Source organism: Ammospiza caudacuta, chromosome 1 (genome assembly GCF_027887145.1).
Source record: "Ammospiza caudacuta isolate bAmmCau1 chromosome 1, bAmmCau1.pri, whole genome shotgun sequence".
NCBI lineage: Eukaryota > Metazoa > Chordata > Aves > Passeriformes > Passerellidae > Ammospiza > Ammospiza caudacuta.
Genome location: NC_080593.1, coordinates 147,210,076 through 147,227,533, shown reverse-complemented (window position 1 = coordinate 147,227,533; position 17,458 = coordinate 147,210,076). Strand labels below are relative to the sequence as shown.

Genomic DNA, 17,458 nt, shown 5'->3' with positions numbered 1-17,458 from the left:
ATATGAAAAATTAAAAAGGACTTTTGATATATTTGGAGTTCCAGCAGACATGTCCTTCAAAGGGGGCTTTGGCACACAGAATTCCAGAATGGAATATGCACATCATTATATTCATCAAATATGCACAAGCATATTTGATGAATATAACAGTCATGGAATTGTGAGATGGTTTGTGTTGGAAAGGACCTTAAAGATCATCTCAATGAACTCCCCTGCCATGGCCAGGGGTAGCACCCACTAGATCAGGGCCTTCACCACCAGGGATGGGGCATCCAAATCCATATTGCTACTAATGAGTTCCACTGGTGTTTGCCTGCCCTGTCCTTCAGCACGTGCTGTGTGGGAGGCTGTGTCTCCCTCACAAAGGTCAGACACCTGCCAGGAATGGCAATACAAATTGATACTTTGCTTGTAGACTCTGCCAGATGGCAAAGGAGAACTCTGCCTTGGCAAAGGAGAGATCTGCCTTGGCAAAGAGCTCTGCCTCATCCCCGCCGTACCTGCAGAGGAGATGTGGCGTGGAGATGTCTTCCTGATTTTCCTGGAGTCATCACAAACCCACTGCTCGCAGCACTTCCCTGTCATCTTAATCAGCTTTGGGTTTGGGCACCAGACAAGTGGAGGACGTGAGTTTGTGCACATGGGAACACAGCCCACAGCACCATTAATGCAGGTGCAGTTGTATTTGCAGTTGGGCTGGAATGTCTCCCCGTTCTTGTACCTGAGTCCATTGAGGACACATCCTACACCAACAATCTCTGACAAGAAAGAAAAAGAGAGAAAAACACACAGAGCACCATTAAAAGAATGCTGGCAACAAACAGCTCTAATGTATTCCTTTACCAAGCTGATCTGTGGGCTGGCAGTTCTGCAGAGCATCGTGTTCAGCCTGATGCTGCACCATGCGTAGTTACACCATCTAGGAAACTGTTTCCATTCTAAATCACAGCAAAAAAAAGAGAACCTTTTAATGTTTCAATGAAAAAATAAGTTAGAAAATAAAACAAGTTTTATCTACAAATTCCTACTTAAAAAAACCAAAATCATTTCATAGCGTGGTGGTAGGAATTACTCACAGGGGGAGAAATCAAATAATTTAAAAAAGTATATTTAGTGAAATTTGAGGTTTTCAGAGATATATGAGACATTCATGGAATTGCACATATGACACAGCTGTTAACAACACCTGTGTATATCTGAAGCAAAAAGAGAGAACAAACAAGGGAGGAAAAGGAGCACCTAAATGTCACTGGATTCCTATATTCAGGAAACTAGATCTTACCCAGTTTATCACAGAGCAGTTTTCTTGGAAAATAAAGTACACATTATAAAGCCATAAAAATAAATATTTTATGTGTAATTATTTTTTGTATAAAATCACTTTTAAAAGTCAAGCCTTTTGATTGCTCATGAACAGTAATCACAGAGCAGCATTTTTTTTGTTGTTGTTTCAAATTATAGACAGTTATTTGGAAGCAGCATCTTTCAATGGAAAATTCAAACTTTAGTCTCTTGTTTAGTCACATGGAGGCACTGCTCACACTGGTTGTGTTGCTTATGTTTTGAGTCTGGTCAGAAATGGAGCTGCTTCAGGAAAACACAAATTGAAATGCTGGATTAAAATTCTGCAAAGGCTTCCTATTTTTAGAATGAGCTGAATGAAAACATGAGGCACAAATCCCTTTTTCTGCACAAAAATGGGAGCTGTTGGAATTTCAAGCACAGATCTAGATCTCCAGTTCACACTCAGCTCCAATTTTTGTAATGCTTCAGCCTTTGTACTGAAAAGGCAATCACCCAGTGCTGGAGCTGGGCCTGAGAATTCAGAGAGACTTCTAGGTACACACACAGATTGTGACAGTTCAAAAAATGCTGTGTCTCCTGGTGCTTTCTTATGAGTGTATTCCTCCTGGATTATGTTAATTTAGAAGTCTCTGCAGAGACTTCCTACAGGTCTCATAAACCAAGAGGTTCACTATGAGAACATCCCCAAACGCAGACAAAGGGGCTGTTGAATGTCTTCATGAAGAACTTCACTGAGTCTGCATCAAAATAAAGCAATTTGGACCCACATCCTTATTCCCAGCCCCACATGCACAATATCTGCCTCACCCCCTGGGCCTGTGCTCAGCACCTGCTGCCTCTGCTTTGCTGCAGAGAAAAGCCAACAACAAAAGGAGAGTTGCAGTGACTCCCAGCAGGTTCCTATTTGATGTCTGTGAGGTTAAATCCCGGGGCACACCTCAGCATGGCAGTCCAGATACAGACTGAATTTCCCCCAGTTTGACACCACTCCCTTTCCCAACACATATTCCTGACTCTTTCAGGGTCTTTAGTTTCCATAAATTACATTGTTTCTGTAGCCCTTCAAGCCCTGGATTCTCTAGATCCAGCCAAAAGCATCCATGTGCAAATCCAGTTCCTCACAGAAGTTAGTCCCCAACATCCAGCACAGGATTCCCACTCACAGGAGCTTTCAGACCCCCGGTCAGGACAGAAGCTGGTGGGCTCAGAGCAGGGTGATGCAGCCTCTGTGTGGCCCAGGGTACAAGAACACATCAGCAGACCCTGTCCTGTGCCTCTGCCTGGGTGCTGAAAACAAGGGAAAGGCCACAGGTTTCTCTGGCAGTCAGAGACAATCTGCCTCACATCCTACCCATGGAAAGAGCTTCCTCTTGTTCCCTTCAGCTGTGCACACTGTAAAGCTGCTCCCAAAAAACCCATAAATGTCACATAACCACAAATGTCCCATGTTGTCATGGCAGTAGGGAAGGGAAAGCAGACTGGGAATGCCTCCAGAGCTCACTGGAAGAGCTGGGGTCAGTGTTCCTTCAGCACAGGGATGTGCCCCTGGCACACAGAGTGCCTGGGATGTGTGGGAGGACTGCAAAGACCAAAAGATATCCAACTAAGAAAACAGCCATTTAAATAAATAAACAGATGCAAAGCACCACGAGGGCCTTTAGAGAGGCCTAGGAAGCCTGATAGCTTTGAGACACCATCCAGCCTGTTTTCCTCTTCCAGCACAGGGCCAGCTGTAACGATGTCATTCTTGACAATGTTTGTCTAACCTGCTCTTGCAGACCTCTCATGAATGTTCTACACACAGTCCAGACAATGCATTTAAATGATCTCATATCCTCTTTTCTTAGCCTTAATCTTTTCTAATCTTGAAATCACTGTTTAACCTTACAGCTCCTAGCACGTAACTTCTCTTGTTGTTATTTTGCTTGTATCCTACAAAAATCTGGTCAGACTGCACTTTTTGCATGCTTGATTTTTTTTTTTTTTCTTCTTTTGTGCCTGAGCCAGTGCAAAGCCGGGTCATTTCTTACTAGACTTCCCACCCTGCTGCTGAGCAATGCCTAGTATCGCTTCTGCAAGAACCTGCCAGCTTACCCTGAACTTCTTAACTCCTCAAACCTGTCCTTTGGGTAACCTCTGCTCATATTCTAAGTTTATTGAAGCCCACAGTTTGCGATATTTTTCCTCTTCTGTGGATGAGTTATTCTATCAGTCCATCTCACAGTCAGCTCTCCTCCGGGTTTCCTTTCACCTTTACATTTTCTCTTAAATAATTTGTTTTTATGTTCCGGTCCAGAAGCCCCTTGATTTGAATGGCTTTTTCCTGTTTATGAACCTAAAGCCATGACCATATATTCTAATAACTTACTAAAAGCAGCCTTTCTGATCAGCAATGTGTGTGGCTGGGCTGATGATCCTTTCACTTTTAATTATTCCCAGAGTAATAATTTTCAAAAATTTCTAATTTTTATGAGAGATTTAGGGTCTCATAAATGGAACTCAGAACAAGTGAATATGCTCTTGATACATAAACCACTATCTAATTTCTTTCTGTGCTTTTTCTTGAAAAACATTCCAGTGTCAGGGAACCAAAAGTTTGCTATCAGAGGTGGAAAGAAATCCTTCTGCCTCATAACAGCTAATGTGACTGGAACCATTGTAAAATTGAGGCTCAAACCTCAATTTGTAGCTGACAAGATCTGATAGGAGATGATTAATTCCTGACCATCTTGACAGGGTGTTCTACAGACCATGTGCTATCCTTCTAAGGTATCTGCTATAGGGAATTGGCCAAAAGAGCCCCCTTAATATCATGTAGGGGCCCATATTACTTGTCTGTAAATCCTGCTGTCTATCTATCCTTCCTTCATCCCCAACCTACTACAGCACCTCCTCCTGTTACAGAATAATCTATTTACACATATGGAGACTTCCAAATGTTGGTGGTCTTTGCTCTTGGCTGCACTCAAATCAAAAGGCAGGAATTCAGGTGTCATTTCTCATCCAGCCAAGTGCCCTGAGAACAAAGACAGCTACAAGGGAATGGAAGATGCCGCATGGAGGAGCTGATAAACGTGAAGCCAGGTATCTAAAATGAGATAAATCTCAACCCCTGCTCAGCCAGCTGAGCTGCCAGCCTATATCTAATCAAAAATATATGTACATCACTTACGTGCACATACTCCTATTTCGTACCTAGGTCTGTCTCCGCTGTAGTCACAGTACAAGCCCCTGTGGAAGTCACAGGTGTCAGCCTCGGTGCAGCTCTCCCCTCTCTGCTTGGCACACGTCTTGCAGCAGTCACAGCCGTCCGTGACCAGGCTGACGCCGGGCGCACAGCGTGGCGGGGACCGGGGGCACTCGCAGGGCCACCTGCAGTACTGAGCCCGTGTGTAGGGCTCCTCCGTGGCTGGGACGGGGCTGCTCATGCTCAGGGAGGTCTGGCCAGTGGCCTGCAAACAAAGAAACACAGCTTGGAGGGCGTTACAGAGAAATGGGGGCTGCAAACCCTGTGCTGCAAACCCTGTGCTGCAAACCCTGCGCTGCTTAGTCCTCAGTTAAAATCCCCTCAGGTCTCATGAGTAAAAAAAAGAAACTTTAACAAACCAAGCCTACAAGTCAATTATTCATTATTCATTATTCAATTATTCGTTATCAATGAATTATCACATTCAAAATTTGATAATCAGATAAAAAGTATGATCAAGGTTAATCAAGGTAGGAAAGGGATTTCATGTAGCACAGTGATGCCATTCCAGGTCACTATTACTGAGATCATGGAGAACTGGGATGCCGTAGTTCATGTCAAAACCCAGAGAAGGTAGAGGCTCATTGCATTCTGAGCTCTCAAATCCCTAGACAACAAACTCTGGATGACATTTAACAGCACCAGCCTTGCTTGTGGTGCAGGAAAGGTGCAAATCAGGCAAGTGACAAAGCAAAGATTTTGTTTTTCTAAGAGAATCACTGCAAAGAAAACCTGGGCTTTACATGGGGGTCAAGCAGGGCACAGAAACAAATGGAGTTATTCACATGAGGTCGACAGCAGAAGGAACATGGCACTGCTTGGGCACGTGCAGTCTAGAAGCCCTTTCTAGTGCTGCAAAAAATAAGTGTGCAACCCTAAAAACTTCAAAGAAGGAAAGTCAGACTCTAGAAATTGCTAAGGCAATTCCCTCCATTACTGCCTTCCCTGTACTGTACTTTATATCCCCAGTGTTTTTCCTGTTTGTAGTTTGAGATGTCTCAAACAAAAGGTTTTCCAAAATCTCTCCATGAAGAAAATGCCTCACCCAAGAGTTTGTGGGAAAGGACACCACAGCTGGTGAGCTATCCATCAGGATAGCTCTACGAAGTCCCTTTACTTTCTTTTACAGTTTCTTTGTTAGCAGGCTCAGATTTTATTAAAGTACATTTCTAAGCCTGCTGCTGCTGTATCTGAAGGTGTATTTAAATATCTTGGAAACTGGTTATCCTATATTTAGAACACTAAATTGGGAACACATTGCTAATCACTGCCAAATAGACAATGTGTTTGCTCTGGGCAGAATTCCCAATTCCATTAAGGTCCCCTTTACAAACAGTTGGCCCTAAAGTAGGCTTAAAAACACCTTTAAACTCTTGTTTAAACTAAAACATACCAATATAATTTACTCCCACTTTAGGGCTCCTTGATGCTGTCAGGATTGTTAAAAGAGGAACATTCAGATTGATGAAAAGCTCTGGCCTTTCAATCCTAGGATTTTTCATTCCACTCACAATCATTTGAGTAGGTGCAATAATCTGCCACTTGAGAAGAGAGGCCTCCTCAAGTGCCATAAACCTATTTACTTTGTTGCTGATCATTTAAAAAAGTGCTTAATAATCAGGTCCAGAAATACAGACAAAAGTCACACAAAGCTATTTAAAGAGCTCATTGCCACAGCCCAGCCCTGTAAGTAAATCCCTTCACCATCCCTTGTTTCTATTGTCAACATGAGCAATCAGCTTCTCCCTGTGCAGATGTGAACGTGTCTGTGAGCCAGCACACGTAGCAAAGAGGAGCCCTCGTGCTCCTGTGGGTTTAGTTAATATGTGAAGGGCTGAGGCTGAGCTCTTGTAAAGCACAGAACAGCTGGGAGACATTCGGTGGCTTGTGAGAAACAGGAGTTTAGAGTAAATTATTATTAGAGTAAATTATTCAACAGCCCTTCCTCTAGGTCTGACACCTGAGCCAGCCAGGGAAGCCCTTCCAGTGTCCTTACAGTGAGCTAGGGCTAAGTTTATAGAGAGTTGGGGTAAATGTGTAAGGTAGTAGGCCTAGAAGATTAATGAGTAGGAGGAAGATTATGAGGGATATTAAAATTAGGGCTCATTTGTGTCCTTTTTTGTCTAGGGGTATTATTAGTTGCTTTGTGACAAGGTTGATAAATCATAGTTGGAGGGTTGAGAGTCGGTTAGTAATTCATCGATTGTCTAGGGAGGGTAGTAAGAGAGCTGGGAATGTTATTGAGATGAGAATTAGTGGGATTCCTAGGAAGGGTGGGCTTGGAAATTGGTTGAAGAAGCTTAAGTTCATGGTCAGGTTCAGGGGGTAGAGTTTGGAGCAATGGGTGGTTTGCTAGAAGGGGGGATTTATTGACATGAATGACAGAAGTTTGGGTTGGATAATTAAAGAGAAAGTGAGTCATGAAGTGAGCATGATAAAAAATCAGGGGCTAGGGTTTTGTTGTGGATGTGCTGGCTGAATTGTCCAGAGGTGTGGCTGAGTCCCTTGGATGGATAGTGCACATGAGCATCTTCAGATAATCAGTGTGGACAGGCATCAAACCCATCACTCTGGGTTTTACAAACAGGGAAGGCATGGAGTGTTGGGGTTGGCATCGTGTCCTAGGCTCCATCTCCACCTAAACAAAACCCAGCCTTTGGAAACTGTTTTCTACTGGAGCCTTTAAAAGGGCACAACCTGTACAGCCTTGCAGCCTCTCCTCTCCTCTCCTCTCCTCTCCTCTCCTCTCCTCTCCTCTCCTCTCCTCTCCTCTCCTCTCCTCTCCTCTCCTCTCCTCTCCCTCAGGCCTTCATTGAGGGAAAAACCATTCTGTAGATTAATAAAATTTTTGGGTTTCCCCTTTCCATGGTCAGCTGTCATCACTTAGGAGTACCTAAGTCTCTTTGGAAAAGTCATTCAGCCCAACTACTTCAATGTCCCAGAACATTTTAGAAAATAGACCCTTCCATTTTAATGAGTATATTGGTTAAATCATCATGACTAATGCTTTCCACAAGTGCTATCAACAGGAAATCACACTGTAACAGCCTTTCCCAATGGCTGTCTTTCATTAGAAAAAAACACCAAAAAAACCCCCAAAAAATCCACCCATGTTATTTAAGGTTTCAGGAATCATGTATTTAGGGTCAGTATAATGCAGAGGAGGACAATGATTTTGTAAGAAATCTGAAATAAGATTTCAGTTTAAGAAAGTGATAAGAACAAAGAGAAAATGAATAGTAAAAGTCACACTAGTGGGGATTTGACAAGCTTATTTCAAAATATCAGAAAGATAAAAGAATTAGCCTGTTAGGAAATTAATTTTCTGAAGTACTGGTAATTAACCTGTTTCATTTAATTATTCTTTAATCTTGGAGTCTGCAGATTTGTTATCTTGGGTGCCAAGGAGAAAATATTCCACCAAAATTATTCATGAGTTCTAATTTTTCTGCTTCTGGAGACACAAGCCCACCTCATTAAAACAAGATGAAGCCTTTCTCATCCTGATATATGCTTGCCAAGCTCCAAAATTACTTTCTTTTTGCATCTGCAGAGCAGATGGCTAGCAACAATTCCCAGCTAATTTCTGTCTTCACATTCAAGAAAAGAGGAGAAAATAAGAAAACTACCCACTGTCTGCCATAGCCACAAACTCAGTATTTTTATTAGCCAGGAGTTTTACTACCAATTTTTAAGACATAAAATGGATAGCAGCATTTTAGCAGCACATTCTTCCTACTGGCAGCACATATTTTCAATCTTTTGAAAAATCCTGCAATTGTAAGTATGTTTTAATTTTGAAAACTGGAAAAATCACACTATGGTACTGAAACCAGTGTATGTAGCCCAAACTACAAGCTAGGCAGTCTTATCGCAGAACTTTTACATAGTACATGAGAAACCTCTACCTTTGCTTTAAAGCAGCAAAGCATCACAATATACCCCTTTGCTTCCAGCTTTTACAGATGTTTCAAAATAAATTCATGTGCATTGATTTTACTGTTTCAGTGCTGAAAGATCTCACTCTTAAAACCTTTTTCTTTCAAGTATTTTTCTTTTCAGCGGGGTGGAGGCAGGGGGAAACTTTCCCTGTTCTTCCCTTCCAGTTTGTTGATGGGAAATGTTCAGACAGGAGGGTGATTTCTAAATTGGATTCCTTTGGCTGCCAAGAGAGCTGGAGAAGTGGTTCCATAGCAGCAGAAACCTTGGTACTTTATCAGCTTCCACTGTTTTCTCCTTGGTGGTAATTTAGTCTCAAAGGAGAACTTTTTATTTCAGTCAGAGCTGCCCAAGCAGTCTTTTGCAGGATACACATTGCTGGGTGCACTACATTTAATTTCTAACAGTAGAACACATTAAAATAGTTTTAACCTACAATTCTGATACTGCCCTTCTGAGCAAATGCCAGATGTTGTTGATGGAGGGATATGATGTGATCTGGATTATCCTGTTCTCTATCTCTGACATACTCACAAGTGAAAATGATTAGTGAGGAAATTTTATTAAAACATTCTCTGTACTACAAGGTCTGACAACGTCATCCTGTCACTGTTTAGAAGTAAGTCCAGATTTGGAGTTTGACTGTACTAAACAAGAACACTGAAGTAAAAAATGCAGTTTTATGCAGACACTTTGGGATGCATCTCCTAGGAAAGGGCTGGGCCCTTGTACATAACACACATCTGCTTTCCCCTGGTTCCACCTACTGGCTGAACTATTGAGACAGCACAAGCAGAAATGCCTGTAGAGACAATTCCAGTTCCAAGAACCCATTATTCCCATTATCCAAAATTATTTTAAAGACACCCCAGGAGACTCATGCACATTCCCAGAGTTTCTTACATTAACCTGATGTAGCACATTCCCAGGGGAACACAGCAGCTGCAGCTCAATAAATAAGTAAAAAATGAAAAGACAAAATGAAATATAAAAATCCATTAAATAAAGCCACATACCTTTCCATCCCTCAGTTGTATTTCTGGGCAAGCATAGAGGATGCTTAGTTTCATTCCAGAACTGACAGAAGTTAAAAACTCATAATGCTTGTCAGAGAGATGGCAATGTAAAACAGGACCTGGCTTACATCAGTGGGCTTAAATCAGGCCCTCAGGGTAGACATTTTTCTTGATTTTGCTCAGCTGAAACTTCTGTGCTGAATATTTCTGAATATTTGCATTATTATTATACCCAAAACAGATGGGTTAACAGAGAGCCAGTTCTTACAGGGAGATCAGCAGTAATCACAGTACCATCAGGACTTCCTTGCTGTTAAACTCTTGCAACAAATCCCTAAGTCCCCATGAATGCTCATAAATTGTCACAAGCTAATGCTAGGCACAAGTAGCATCAGGACAGAGATATAAATCTGATTCTGCAGGACACATAATTTAATGGTCAGAGTAAAATATGATTATGCAGGGCTCAGCTTCCCCATGCATGAGGGTCTAGATAGCTCATTAAAATTGATCCCAGACTTGAAATCTCCTGGACATATTATGAAATAACAGACTCTGAACCCAGAAAATATAAGACAGTTTTAAAGATGTCAGGTGCCAGCTGGATTTATTCTTGCTGTGCATGGTAGGTTGAACAGAAAAGAACATTCTGCATTAAGGAAAACACCCAATAGCCCAAGAAAATAAAATATCCCCAGTGAGCCAACCATTATAAGTCTGTGGATCCATGAATGATGAGCAATCAGCTTCCCATAACTTTATTTTGGGAAATGTATCTGTGGGAAGAATGTAGACAGATGTTTGGAATAGCCTTTTCTAACTCAGTTTAGACAATTACAGAGTAAAGATTACATACATTCATCTCTTTGCCAAAAGATTGCTTATACTGGCAAACTCAGTGTGACCTCCCCTTTTCTTCATATATTTCTATGGAGTATTCAGAGGGAAAAAAACCTTCCCTGCTAGAAAGCAACCTGATGTTTCATAACTGTTGCCCCCTGTAGAAGCACTTACTTAGAATAGGGTGACCTAAAAATGTTTGGGCATCATTAACAAATTGACATTGCCACCACTGACTCCACAAATAGAGATATGGAACACAATTTATGTGGTCTAAGAGCATTTTAATGTCTTGTGCTGCAATGAGCTCATCCCATGAAAGAAGCTTGAACTGGAGTTTGAAAAGTAACAGGGAACATCTGGAGGAGCAATGAGAAAAGTCTCCAGAAGCAGACAGACTTCAGTTTTAGGAAAGGGAAAATGTGTGTGCACCATCCAAGATCACAGAGTCTGAAACCGTCCTAAAACTGCACAGCACAAGATATGTATGGAGCCAAAAGCTGGGTAGGAAAACCAGTGTCAGTTCCAGCAGCCAGACAGGAGCAGAGTGCTTTGGCAGAGGTTTTACTTTACAAGTGGCCTTGTTCTGCTTTTGCTTATCTCCTTTTCACTCATGGCTGTGAAATCAAAAGGAAGATGCTTTTCATCTTCTTACCCTCTTGGGGACATTCTTCCATGCTGTGCATAAAAAGTAAAGAAAAATTTAAAAGCTCCACTTGTTTGTTTCGTTGTGGTGTCTTTCCCCATAGCAAGAATAGTCCAAATTTCATTAAGCTCTTCAATATTATCTTGGTTTTCAGGATTTTTTAAAACAAAAAAATAAATCTGCAGTTTCAAGTATCCTGAATTTTCTGTTTCTGTTCCAATGCAGAGAATTTTGACTTAAAACAACTTTTTATTTTTAAATTTCAGTGTTATTTAAACTCTCTAATCTGAAACAATTTGCTTGACCTAATATCTGCTCTTCCCTGGAGTTGTTAATTAACTGATTAAGTCATGAATCCCTAATTAAGTCAAGAATCCCTATTTCTCTTAAATAGCAATTTTCCCTCCATATCAAGTTTTCACAACTGTTTCTCTCTAGCTCTGAATTTCTGAGTTGGTCACTTTATTTTCCAACTATCAAAGTTTCTTCTTCCTTGAAATCCATATTAAGTGCTCTCATTTTGCAATTGTTATGTTAATAAGTTAATTTAGATGCAACATGGAAAAGAATCTGGTTTTGGTGAGATATCAATAGAACAATTAAATTCCTGGAGTAGAGTCTTGAACTCTCACTTCAAATGGTCTGTCTGGGAATTTGCAGTCTAGAGCATGGCAGCCAAGATGGTCAGAGACCAAAAGGAGCAGACACTGAGGGAGCTGGGCTGCTCTCAGTCCACTCTTCCCAGTGGTAGCAGAGGGTGAAACAATGGGCAGAAGCCACAAAACATATTTGGGGAGGTTCTGAACACAACTTCTTTACCAGCAGAGCAATGCACCACCAGGACATCCAGGGAGGCTCTGGATTCTCCATCCTCACGCGTCGCCCTCAGAGGGCAAGGACAGCCAGCATTCCTGGCAGCCTGTGCAGGCACACCTTGCCAAATCCACATGTGAAAATGCCCCCAAACCACCTACAGGGCATCTTCCCCAGTTCAGTTCTGCATTGTGCCCCCCAAAGTCTGCTTCTGGCTCATAAATGGAATAAAAACTGATCTGTTTGTTAAATGGTGCATATAATGCAGATGAAAGAATTCTATTTTTCAGGACCATGCCAACTTCTATCATAAGCCCAGCCAAACAAAAGCTATTTGACAGATTATTATTTTATTTGATGACAGGAAACATACCATAAATCTGGTTCTGTAGCTGGAAGGAAAAAGAAGCTGCTGCTACTGCTACTTTAATGGCCCCTTTGGAACACATGGCGTGCCTGGCTTCATCCAAAAAAACATAGCTGCCATTTAATACAGTGTTACATCATTATATCAAACCCACCTCAAGGCTCTCAATGAAAGATGAGCAGTCTTTGCACTGCTACATCCCTCTGGTTAAGTAACAAAGAGATGGAGCCTACAACTTGTCTGAATAAGCAGCAGCATTTCCAGATACAGAGTCCCATCACAAAAGGGTATTTTGTTCCAAGTGTGGCATATTTTGGTAACTGGCATATGGTATATTATGAGATCTGCTAGACAGAGGATGCAGAGAGAAGAGAGAGGTCAGCACCATCCTTAGGGCCAATGGAAGATGCCAGACTTCTGCATACTTGAGGAGGACCTGAAACTAATCCTGAGTCTGAATGCAGAAAATTATGATCCAGCTTGAAGTGGCATGTGTTATCTCACCCTTTGCCAGGCAAAGTCATGGCACAAATCTCTTGTAGCATCTGAAGTGAGCTGGTTCTGTGTGTGCAAAAGGATCAGTAAAGCAGCATTTGTACATTTGAAGCCAAGGCATCCCCAGCACAGTGGATGGTGGCCTGATCTGGGTGTGCTCTGGCCATGCTTCTGTGAGGAAAGCAGCAGAATCATGGAATCCAAGTATTCAATATTCGAGACTTTAACTAGAGCCTATGGCCCTTTCTAGAAAACCAAATCAGGAAAGCTGTGAAACACAGAGTGGGAAAGGAGTATCATCAGATTTTATCTTACACCAAGCAGGGGGAAAGAGTGAATTGCAATGGTGCAGTTCCAAGTACCAGCAATGACAAACCCCATCCATATGATTGCTGCGTTGTGCTTGCAAGGACAAGACTCTCCACCACAGCTCAGCTCAGCCTGTGATACTTTCACATCTGTATTGTGAAAAATTCAGCTGATCTCCCCCACCATGAGTTCCTCTGAGAAAAAAAAAAAACCAGATCAAATTCCAAAGATCAAATGGAACAGCATTTAAATTTAAGAAGGGAAACATGACTTGAAGATGCATCCAGACAGCCAGAGGTCTGACTGATGCTCTGAAGAAGCAGCAGACATCTGGAAATCCCTGAAAACAGGACCATGGCAGTGCTGAGACATCTGGGAAGTGACTGATTGTTGTCATCACACTGGGGGTGCAGAGAAAAGAGAGACTCACACAGAAGACAAACCACAAAACCTCCCTGTGAGTTAAAGTCATTGACATGGTTAAGGCAGGGGGAGGCACAAACCATGAACATGAGGTAGCTGGAGTGCTCAGGCTGTCACAAAGAGGAAAAGGGGAATTGAACCTTTCCACAAAGAGGAAAAGGGGAACCTTCTGCTTTTCCCCCCATCACCCTCTGGGGGCATCTGATCGCACTGACAGCAGCACAGAAACAGCACCATGGCCTGTGCTACTTCCAAGGGTTGGGTTTTCTGCCCTCACTGTCATGTAAGTCATGGAATCACAGAAGATGAGGGGCTGATGTGGATGCCTCAAACACCAACAGCCACACAGCTGTGGAGCCAGCCAAAGGTGTTAGTAATAACACACTGTGAGGAAGAACAGGACGTGGCTGGAGAAGGGATCATGGGCAGGTAGAGACAGTACATTTCTGGGATAAATGTCCTTGCTCTGGCTCCTGCAGATTAACGCAACTCAGTACAGCACCACAGGAGGATGAGGAACAGGCTCAAGACCACTAAATATTCCCAAAATCCTCCAACCCATTTCCAGAAAAGTCAAAAAGAACAGACTGTCTGTGCATGCTAAATAATTTCCATAGAAAATTAGAAACTTATTTCCAGGGCAAGGAAGATCTATCAATAAAATAGTGCCCCCATGAAGCCCTGGTGTTTGTGACCCTCAGGAACCTGCACACCCTATCAGATGGATCACCAGGACTGGTGATGTCTCTCTTCCCTCCCGTCTCTCCCCTTCTTTAATCCAATCCATCTCTCTCTTTTCTCTATCACCCTATTCCTTTACCCAAACCCCACTGCTGTGTGCTTACACTAGGAGAACAGGGTCTGACTTACACCAATTTCCATGCAAAGTGGAAAACCAATAAAACTTTGTCAGTTTTCATGGACTTTTGTCATTGTTTGTCAACATGAACACCTACAAATGCTTCCCTTTCTTAGAAGGGTGGGACACCATGTAAAGTTCCTTCTGCCTCTTTCAAAACCCCAGACAGAATTCCCATGACATTTCTCTATGCTACAGTGTAAAATTATTCACTCAGACACACATCTAAACAATCTTCAGTTCAGGGATCTTAAGGAAAGTGTAAAACAACACACAGCACAGAGCAGATGCTGCTTTAAATCACATCCTAGAGGAACTGAAGTAGAGAATTCCCTAGGGAGACATTATCTTCCTAATCTGTTTACTTCCTAAAGCTGGTATCAACCTTTTAGCCATATCACAGGGTACCAATGTCAAACAACTGCCTCTTAAAATCCCCCCAACAGATTTAATTATGTATTTTGTCATTGTGCTTTAGAATGTGCAGAAAATGTTCTCCAAAGGAAATCTGAAGTCCTTTGCAGCAGTGATGCCTAAAAAGAGAAGCAAGCAGCAGAATGCTAACACAAGCCTTCTGAGCATTTTTCTTCTGACTTGAAAAGCAAAAAACTACCAAACAACAACAACACACACATACAAAAATAGACTTAAGATTTTTTAAATAAAACCAGTAAATTCAGTATAAATGTAGCTGCAAGCACTTCATGAGATCAAATGTACAGAAGACCATGGTTGGAAGGGAGTCTGAGCCCAGGCACAGCAGGGAGGCAGCAAGCCAGACACGGGGTGGTCCATAAGCTAGAGAAATGATGAATTGCTCTAAGCTCATATTAGAAGCTAAACTGAGATCAGCACCAACAACCTTGCCAATTTTATGGTGAGATCATTTAGCAGGAGCACAGTGATTAGCTGGAGGCCTGCTTTTCCCAAGCTTTGCTGAACTTATCTGCCTAAATCCCTGGAACAAGCCCAGCCTATCTGAAGAAATTTACTAGCTCAACATGTGGAGCAGGGACATTATGTGCCAAAACATGAACACAACATCCCTTCCCAATGATGATATCAAAGACCATTAGGCCTAAAGCCATGAGGATGGAAAGGAAAACTAAAAAAATCTGCAATTTGTTAATTTTTCCAGATGGTAATTGAGACACTGAAGTAGATTGGAATACAGGTTTTGCAAGCAGAAAGGAAGAGACTGTAAATTTCAGATACCCAAAGTACTCATCACCAGATGTACCAGATCCAGGACAGCCCTGTGCTCAGTTTTTTGTGATCTGTTACAAGTGACAAGCCTGCACAGGTAGTTTTTGGTCTACCAAAACAGACAGTGTTGGAAAGAAGCATCCTCTGTCTTCGAAATCTAGGAAAACAGATCAAGTGATATTCTCACCCAGCTGATCAGCTCAGTCTCAGTGGTGGTCAGGTGTGAAATGCTGTACAGTACCTGAATTTAGAGATGTGCAAAAGGACATCAGAAGCCCACAGACTGGATGCTATCTAGAGTGAAAATTACCCCCTAAAGCTGGCACCAATCTGGGACAGATGAGTTCTTATGACAGACTTTAACCTGTCTGGGGATCATGCTGGAAATCAGCATCAGCACTGCATTTCCAAGAGAACATCTAATAAGACATGTCAAAACACAAATTATTTTTACATATTATTAATTTTCTTAGTGCTGTCATAAACTTCATGTAAGCTTCAAGCCCAACCACAAGCAAACCAACCTCTAATTTTTCTTTAAGAAAGGAAAAGAAAATCTGCTTTCAAGACAAGCCCATCAGGAGGGAAAGGGTTTGGGGCATGCAGTCATTTCAGTGTCAATCTATCCCATTAAAGGTATAAAAGAAACATTTTTCTTCTCTGTGAATGTAGAAGCTACTCATTTCTTACACATTCAAGAGGATATCTGACCAGATTTCCCCCAGAGAAGGAAAGAATCCAGTAGGGCAGATTGCTCAGAGCCCATCCAGCCTGGCCTTGAACACTTCCAGAGACAATGTGTCCAAAACTTCTCTGGGCAGCTGTGTCTGTGCCTTACCACCCTCGCAGTAAAGGATTTCCCCTAATATTTAATGTAAATGTGCCTCCTCTTCTGATTTAAACCTGTTCCCCCTTGTCCTGTCACATCTGCCCATGTAAAAATCTCTGCCTCTCTTTTTATAAGCTGCTTTTATAAGTCATGGAAGGCTACAATGACTCCACCATGAAGCTTTCTCTTTTCCAGGCTGAACAACACAAAATCTTTCAGCTGGAGAGAGGAGGAGAAATGGAGGAAATCAGTTTTGTCTGGGACCTGGAGATGCCCATGCAGCAAGACATAATTACAAGTAAGACTATGTAAGAGAAGTTCCTTTTCTAATATAGACCACAAAGCCACGTGGTAATTGCACATGCATGCATCTTGTTCACTTCTCATAGTCACTGCAAAGGATAAATGACAGGCAGAACAGCATGACTAAAACAGCAATGCCTTAAAAGAATATTTATGCTAATAAAAGTCAGATAATTTGCACTGACAAATTAATTTGATCTAGTCCACAAATAAATCCCCCTGGAAGTCAAATGTATGAGTGTTTTGGGTCCAAAAATGTGCTGGAGCAAGTCACCAGCTCTGTGTCGCAGACATCTTTTATGGAAAATCCTTTCCTTAGGATTTTTCCTCCTGAGAAGCTGGAGGCCTCAGGAACAAAATGTAAACAATGATTATCTGCTGCTGTGGAATGCAACAGGTGGATCTGTGATTGGCCCATGTTGGTTGTTTCTAATTAATGGCCAATCACAGTCAGCTGGCTCGAGCTCTCTGTCCGACACACAAGCTTTTGTTATCATTCTTTCCTATTCTGTTCTTAGCTAGCCTTCTGATTAAATCCTTTCTTCTATTCTTTTAGTATAGTTTTAATGTAATATATATCATAAAATAATAAATCAAGCCTTCTGAAACATGGAGTCAGATCCTCATCTCTTCCCTCAACCTGAGACCCCTGTGAACACGGTCACAGCTCTGTGCAGTGCTATAGAAGATTCCAGGTTTGGTTATAAGCAGTAACCACCCTTGTGAGACACTCAGTAGGTCACTGGGATCTTTGGCACTGCTGAAATGTGTCAAAATCCACCCACTCTCCTCAGCTTCTCTGACAAGGAGCTGCATTCACAGCTGCTGGGTGCAAACCCTGGTGCAAACCTGTGTTAAATG

The 17,458-nt window shown here is 42.0% G+C and overlaps 1 protein-coding gene across 1 annotated transcript in view; it reads right to left on the bottom strand.

The window, feature by feature from the left end:
- Nucleotides 1-17,458, bottom strand: part of CCN4 (cellular communication network factor 4) — a 35,111-nt gene that overhangs the window by 2,856 nt on the left and 14,797 nt on the right. Inside the window, exons 3-4 of the mRNA XM_058814331.1 lie at nucleotides 4,478-4,757; nucleotides 501-758 (exon numbers count right to left, since the gene is read on the bottom strand). Coding sequence (XP_058670314.1) covers nucleotides 501-758; nucleotides 4,478-4,757 — 538 coding nt within the window. The remainder of the gene's footprint in view (nucleotides 1-500; nucleotides 759-4,477; nucleotides 4,758-17,458) is intronic.